General features: G+C 46.3%; 1 protein-coding gene across 2 annotated transcripts in view; it reads left to right on the forward strand.

Moving 5' to 3' along the window:
- Positions 1-8146, forward strand: part of LOC142592667 (uncharacterized) — a 42702-nt gene extending 34556 nt beyond the window's left edge. For both annotated transcript variants that reach the window (XM_075704233.1, XM_075704235.1), the window contains exon 5: positions 6701-8146. In XM_075704233.1, the coding sequence (XP_075560348.1) occupies positions 6701-7263 (563 nt within the window). In that variant the 3' untranslated portion in view covers positions 7264-8146. The remainder of the gene's footprint in view (positions 1-6700) is intronic.
- The last annotated feature ends 236 nt before the right edge of the window (positions 8147-8382 follow it).

The following is an 8382-nucleotide window of genomic DNA, read 5'->3' on the forward strand; positions in this document are numbered from 1 at the left end:
TAATCATGTAATCATGGCAACGCCATAGGGCTGGTGATTGTCTAATTTTGTTAATCGCAGCTACTAAACAGCCCCTATGCAGAAGATGCATGCACCTGGCGGGAAAGTGGTAGTGATGCGGACTTGGTGAATATTGAAGAACCATACACAACTGTTGATCGCCCAGTTGCGCCTAGGCAGCCAGGCGCAATGCTTGCTCATCATTATTGAGTTGACAGGCGTCACTTTCGGCGTGCGTCCTCCCTGTTGCACTCGTGCTTTTAGCTGTAGCAAGAATGCCGATGCGTTGCATGGTCGTCGGGTGCTCAAATACATACTCAAACACAAGCGGTGGCTGTGCAGTACACAACGCTGAGTAGAGGAAGGCCGAACACATCTTTCCTGTCCCAGCTTTCAGAGCGAAAACGTACACCGCAGGGCAGCAGGCAAATGCGACGCGGACCAGCCAATGTGCACAAGGCATGTAAACTGTAGTTGACAAAGCTGCACAAGCTACAATTTAACAGCACAGTCACTCACCCAAGTAGATCTGCTTAGCAAGCGCTTTCTCGGGGTGGCTATAGTACTATAAGCTGGGATGGCGCACGGAAACTAAAGGTAAGTTGTATTCAGGGAGGATATTCGCGAGCGATCATTTCTAGTAATGCATCATTTTAAAATATTGACATGTGGACTTGTTCATCTTTTTAGGGTGAGCGCTTCTCACCGTCTAACAAAGGTTATCGCTCAGCGCGGAATGCGCCTACATGTATCAGAAGTTTCTGGAATGTTATCGATGGTTCTGTCCACCCTCTGTTGTCACCGAAACTTGTGTAATCTGATTGTAGGTACACGCAATGCGAATGGTGTTGAATTTTCTGGAAGAAACGTGGGCATCTGTGATTACTCTGGAACATTCGATGGCTCCTGTATAAAAGCTGGTGCACTTGACCAACAGATCAGATTTCGACGACTGCCGACCGTGTTCAGCGCTATCGCTGCGCTTTGAGGGTAACTTGCTTTTGTAGGCACAAGTTTGCCCAATAAAAGTTAGTCTCGTCATTCACTGATTTGCCGCTATATTATTCATCATCACTACTACGGGACACTATCTCGCATGTCTCTACATCGGACGAGTCGGAATAGATGGACAGCCTTTTTGACACAGTGCCAGAGAGCAGCAGGAACTGCATTATGCGTTTGGCACAAAGGAGAGCCCATTGCGGCGGCAAGCCATGCAGGAATGTAATGTCGCCAAAGCGAAATGGGCGAGACTTTATCACAGCCACAGTCTGGCTTGCCACTCTGGCTGTGAGTTTACGCGCACTTAGGATGGAGACCCTCTAGCCCAGCTGTGCTGCACTTCAGCTACTTATCATCGTTTACTACAAAGGATGGTAGGTAGTTGTCTGATGAGTCTATGAGTCTGGCGTTTCCAGCGTTTCAGGCAGCGGCCGATGAATTCGGATACGGCATGCCAGAGATGATAAGATCGCTAAAATTTTACCCTTCACTTTAAAAGTGACCCACAGCAGCGCGGCGATCAGTTGTTGCCACAGCGCAAGCACAGAAGTGCGCAGCAAGTGAGCGTTTCTTTGTTTGTCGAAGGCGCAAATGCAACACACTCGTCAGGATGCTGCTGGTCAGTCAAACTAGTGCGCGATGCAACCTGTTCCAGCGGCTCCGGCATGCAATAGGACATGTTCTATTCCTGCACCAGCCACACTTGACTGTAGAGAATCCAGTTTTCACTGATGTAGTGTAACTGCACCACGTGTGGATCGTGTCCGCGTTAAGCTCGACTATATCCGCACTTCTAGCTTGGCCACCCTAATGCTCTCTTAGAGCAGGGACAGAACACATCGAGGCTTTGCTGTAGAACATAGACAACCAGATAGAGAAAAGCAGTTGGACTCGGAGAATACTTCGCATTAAAAGAACATCGTGGGCACGCAACAGTGTGGTCACAGCGCATGAAGCAGCTAGCAAAGTATACTCTGTGGCTAGAAGACATGTGGCGGAGCATGTTCTCTGATACATGCAAATGGCATAAAAGAAAGGGAAGCAGACTATTCTGGTGCTGGTTCTCTACAGTCTTCATAGTATGTCACTTCCGGTGACTGGCAATGGCAGTGTTTTGTTCAGTTTCGGTATGGAAATCATAGATATTTCAAGCGTGAAATTTTCCAAAGTCTACTGTATGTGTAAATTATCAGAAACTTTACGTAGTTTTACGCGTTTACGTAGTCCCTAATTTCGTTGCAGTTGGCCTTTAAGAATGTTAGCATTCTTAGGGTACTTCACATACCTACGAGGGGCTATTTATCAATGTATTGTGTATTTATGGTTGCACCTAACCGTTCTCCCACCAATCTGGGCCACTGTGTAGTACATGGTCGAATGGTTAGAGAATAAGGCTGCTGTGCTGAAAGAATGCAGTGTTCGAAACCAAACGTCAGACCGTCTTGAGCCACCAAGTATCTGGTAGTGTGTATATATATGCCGCTCTTCAAAGAACCCCTTTCCCGCAGGCATGGGTCCCTGTAGATGCGGGACTGGGTGTGTACCGATTTTCAGTAAAACTCTGACGCCAACTTGGAGCGCAGGGTATATGCCAATCAGTCTGTGCTGGTCTTCAAAGAACCTCTTTGATGCCAACTTGTGTCACTGGGTATGTGCCAGTAAGTGTGTGCTGCTCTACAGTGACAAAAATGATCCTTTAAATGTCTCCGATGCTTGGTGAAATTGAACCCACGTCACACAAGTTGCTCAAGGAGAGCAACCCAACGCTTTTGCAGGCTGTGCCACAAAAGCATTGTACATGTGCCGCTTTTCAGTGAACATCTTTCCGATCAACACTTAAACGAGTTGTGCCAGAACTTAGCGTACCCTATGTGCCACTTTTCAATTCACCTCTCATCAACTTGGATCACTGCGCACATGCCACTGGGTGTAGAGTAAGTGAGGGGACAATTCTCAGTGTTCGCACGCACCGGCACGCCACACTTCTAATCTCGGAGGCCATGCACAGGCTTTTCAACAGTGCCCCTAGATACTGCAGCAAGTTTAGAAAGAACCGTGAGAGTGGAGCTTGGGCTGCTACATGGCGTGTTTCTCAGCGTTCGCACACACTGGTGCACCAGGTATTTCGAAGGTCATGCGCAGGCTTCACGGCGTCGCTGCTACATGACGCCGCTTGTTCTTACGGAAGCGCGAAACAGCAGTCCTGTTGCAGTACACGCCTTATACATAACTAGTTTAGATGGTGGCAATATGCGTGTCGCTATATTATTTCAATGCTAAATGCGTTATTACCCTTGATGGTCCTCACAAGATGGGGGCTGCCGAATTTTTTTTTTGTCATAGTAGTGCAGCACATACTCATTGACACATACCAAGTGACCCAAGTTGGTCCGACAGTCGGTTTCAAAGCTTGTTCCCTCAGTACAGCAGCTCTATGCTCTAACAACTGGGTTACTCTAAACCACTGGGCCAATGGGTAGCCACCCAGCAGCCCAAATTTGTGGGAAAAGGGTTGGAGACATAGATGGGTGGGCAGACACTGGAAAGTGCATGAAGTATACCAAGAATGCCAATCATACAAAAAGTGGGAGAGGGTGTAGCAGCTGCACGCGACAGGACCCATTTGATCTCCATTATAAGCCAAACTTTATTTTTAACGTGATTAACGAAAAAAACATTAGAAAACACACATTAAGACATGATCCTGATTTTAATTGTTGATTGTTCTTTTCCAGCCGCAATTCCCACCTTGTTGCTTAGAGTACATGAGCTTGTATAAGTACATGAATGAACTTATGTAAAGCCATGGAAGCGCAAACATTAGTGTATGTGTTCTGCACACTGCCCAGTAAAACGTTAAAAGGTCTAGGTGTACGAGCGTGTCTGACGTCGTGAACATTGCTCATCACTCATCAAAGTTACTCATACGTCTTCATGCCTGTTGCTTTACTTTTAAAGCTGGGCTTAAAACACTCTCCACTGTTTGTATTTCAATAGATATGTATTATACAGCCATTTCCACTTTCTTGGCAGGGTGCCATGTTTTTTAACACAAATTATGCACTATACAAGCAGTGCCACTGCCACCTCTTAGGGGAGCATACATTTATAATAGTCTTGTGGTTTTGGAAGTAGAGCACACATTATTTAAGTGCTTTAATTCCTCACCAAAAATACAAGTATTCTACAGTCTGCTTTATCACCTGGAAAATTTGTTGACCACTTATTCCAGAAGACTTGCGAACTGGGCAAGTATGTACAGCATAGACGGCATAAGTATAGCATAAGTAACCGGAGACGCGAATACCCGCACTATAAGCGGTACTACACTACAACCAGAACAGCATTTTTCAATGGCTGCAACACGCACGATACGTGTAGACCAAGCAGTCATGCATATCTGAGAATTTAAGCGTGCGACTTGGATGCTTGCATACGTTTAAATTTAGGAACGATGTAAGGTTAATGTCCGAGAACCCGCAGTCTTCACGTGAAGCATTTCAGATCCGCTCGTTTACTCGAAATTCCCCGCGGCACCACCACAAACTCTAGATTACTAATGTAGAATGGTGACTGAAATTTGGGATGCTGTACAGTGTCTAGTTCAATTTCTCGGACTGATCTGCGGTGTCGAAATCATGGCGGCTGTGGATCAAGTTGCCGCCATTCGAGTGTTGCCCGTGCCATGTGTTCCCTCACTTTTGTTGTCAAAGTGGTTTCTGCACTTTCCCAAGTGCCGTACTACAGCCACTGCGACGTGTTTCGTTGACTCGGCACCAAAACCACAGCATTGGTCGGCTGCTCGCCGACAAGGTGCTCTGAAGCCGGCGGTGGTGCCTAACAACATACTGTCGCGGGAAGCTCGCCCTTGATACATTTGTACCCGCAGGGCATCGGTCATGCAATCACGCGCACGGGCTGAACTGACAGCAGCGCGTGTAAAGCTGAGTTTGGCTTTTCGGGCGATCAGCCGCATTAACTACTGTGAATGCCTACCAAGTTTGTATGTGCGCCTACTGCAGGAACGGCAGTAAGTTGCACGGGGGCATAAAGCATAAATGCTCCGAACTAAATTTGCACAACAAACCTTAACTCTTTCCGTACTGTGCCCATTGGTCATCGTTAGCCCGCTAACGATCATTTGAAATGCCGCTTTCGAGACCTTTCGTGCCGCTCACGGACACATTGCGCCAGTGGACGTGAAGGAAGACAACTATATATTTATTTTCTAAACAGTTCGATTTATGTTTTCGCCAGGCGATAATTTTTGAACGTGCTCCGAAGTTTCGCGATCGTCAAAGTAAAAAGCAAAAATGGCCGCCTTCGGGAGTGGCGCGCACGCTTCGAAAGATCGCAGATCTCGTGATTCCGCTGCGTCTGTGGTTGATTTTATCGGTGGATCGAGCAGCAACGAGTCTTATGACGCTGCCTTTTCGTCGGACATTGACTCTGAGAGCGACGACGACGCAAACCAGCCCGGAACATCGGCGGCTGCAGCACGGCACACCCAACTGTAGTGCTTACAGTAAAATTTTTGTAGTGGAAAGCTTTTTAAAGAAAAATTTTGATTTTTTCGGAGATAATGCCTATTACATGGCAATGCATGTTGTATATCTCATAATTCTTATTACATATTTTTCGTAGTAGACATAAGCGTGTCTTTATACACTTTGTTCACTTTTATCCCGCAATCTTGATTCTAGCAATTTATATCCATGACTTTCATCTCGTTAATAAAACTTTACGCGTGAAAAGCGCGTTAATTCTGCTTTTTTGTTTATGTATTATATAAAATATTAGATGCAGTAGTTCCTTCAGAAAAAAAGTCTCTTAGCCTACAAAAAACACCTATTTTCCTCATGGTAGGGAAAGAAGTTAAACTGACAGCAGTCAAGGTCGCATGCCCGATATCTGCGCTTCAAGGCGATGCCCATCGCAACGGGCACGGACAAACTGAAGAAGCAAAGTGGAAAGTTGGGCTAGTTGGTGAGTGATCATGAAGAAGCAAAGCCGCCGAAGAGTGGCAAAGCAAACGCGTTCAGCGAAGAGCGCGCCGCTGATAAGCAGCCAAGCAAAGGCTTCTCTGTCGCCTAGCAACTCGCGCGCGCCCGCATCACCTTGCAACTGCTTTTCTTTTTTTTTTCATTTCTTTGTTTATTGTTCCCCGCATCACCCTTGTCGCTCTCCCCTCCCTTCTGCCGGTGCACCTCGTTGAGAAGCGCACTCGCTACCGCGATTGTGTGCAGGATTTTTCTGCGGAAGCCGCATTAAAGCTGGTTCTGCATTACAAGCAAATACGTTATGAGTGATCTAAGCTGTACATGCTTGCAATAAAGTAAACAGCGCAAGCAAAAAGGTACATTGGAAAATAACATAAGCAGTTAAGTGGGCACGCCTTGTCGTGGAAGCATGGTACCACTTAAAAACGAATAAGCATGTCTGCATTAGTAAGCCTTCAGTTGCCCTCTATCGAAACGTGATTTATCACACACATGATTTCCTGTGCTAGGTATCCACTTTTGGAAAGTAAACTTAAGTTGTGGGTACACTTTAGCTCCTTGTTGTTTGCACTGTTCACTTTTCTGTAAGCACTGAATTTTGGTTAAAAGTGCATCATGCTGATTAACTGTTTTCCAGGTAATTGCCCATGTTGCCTGACATGCCCTTACATTCTTGCTTGTTTTTGTCATACATGCAGCTGCCTTCCCAGTGGACAGACAGAGCGATTTCCCCTTTTTGAAGCTAGAAGACGAGCAAGCATCGATGGATGCCGCCATTGGATACCTGACTGACGGGCTGCAACAAACAGTATTCCAAAACGACTGTGGCGGTGCTCCTGCTGCAGGCATCAGTGTTGTCCATGGTACTGATCAGGAAAGGGGACCATTAATGCTCCCCAGATGGACAGTCACCAGCAACGCCGTGGCACCTGACGGCACCGGTCAATCGCAGGAAAGTTGGTCCGTAGCTGACCAACATCCCACTGAACGCACTGGGAGGGCTGGGCTCTCTGCACGCGCATCTGGAACGTGGCGTCCACAACAGCAGCATTCATTGCCCTTAAACACACGCTCATCAAACCGCACACTGTTCCGCTGCCCCACTTGCCGCAAGACGTTCAACCGGAAAACCAACTTGATGGCGCACATCCGAGTACACACGGGAGAAAAGCCTTTTCAGTGTCCCTACTGCACTCGTAGCTTCTCGGACAGGAGCAACGCCAGGAGGCACATGCTGACGCATGTAAGCCAGGCTCAGTGATGTTGTAGCAGACGACACAGTGCCAGCGAGGCAGACATTCAATGAAGGTCGTGGTCAGTGCATGCTTCGAGGCTTGTGCCAAGAATCTGGTGAGACTGGGTTCACCCACTGCATCGCCAAACTCTCGTTTCTGCGATCTTGTGAGAGCCCATCATTGCAGATCAGTGCTCCATCATCTACTCAAAACATCACCGTTTTGTAGTGTACACCATATGGTTCCTTCATGGCATACGCCTACAGTGTGTTTATGGCTTTTAGCAAAAGAGTGGACAGTGTCCAGGAAGCAGGAGCATATCTCCGTGTATTAGTACTACAGTGGCTCGCATACAGGAAGTCTTAGCCTTGCAGCTGCTGTGCAGCACACTAAGTATGGAGAGCTGGGCTAGTTGGTTATGATTAGCATTGTGAAACATAGTTCCAGCGCACAATGCGTTCGTGTTGTCTTTCTCTCCTCGTCCTTGTTCAATTGTGCGCTGGAACTATTTTTCACAGTGCAGCACACATAGCATTGCTGTGGTAGGAGTGATAATTCAACCGTCTGGTGCTGTTGGAGGAGTGTACCATCTGGTTCCTCAAGGCAGGTGTTTTCTTGCAGTTGTGCATGGTGCATTTCCCAATGATTGCAACAGTTTGTGCAGTCAGCACAAGGAATACTTCAGCGGAAAACTTGCTTCTGGCACACTCAAGCAACATCAAAACAGGTTTAGTTCTTCATGTGAGAGCCTTGCACCTCGGCATCTGCTTGGGTTGTTTGGTGGCTTGTCCAACGATCAACTCGTAGACAGGATGTTGCCATGAAACCCGAACTATGATGTTTCAATGTAGACAGGGAGTCTATCAATGATTTTAGGTGAAGTTTCAATAAAGACAACTGCAAAGTTAATGTTATTGATTAATCTTATATTTTCAAAAAATGCAAATGATGCTGACTGTGTGAATTTAAATATAAACATCCTGGGCACAATTAAAACATCTATGCCAGAAACTTTGAAGTTTATAGGAGGAAGTAAGTTATAGGCTGAAATTTTTAAAAATGTTTTGTTAAAGTTATGGTACCGTAAAACTTGTAGCTATATGTAATTTTATCTGCTTACTTCAAATATGACATCCAGTTTTGTT

Source organism: Dermacentor variabilis, chromosome 9 (assembly GCF_050947875.1).
Source record: "Dermacentor variabilis isolate Ectoservices chromosome 9, ASM5094787v1, whole genome shotgun sequence".
NCBI classification, from domain to species: Eukaryota; Metazoa; Arthropoda; class Arachnida; order Ixodida; family Ixodidae; genus Dermacentor; species Dermacentor variabilis.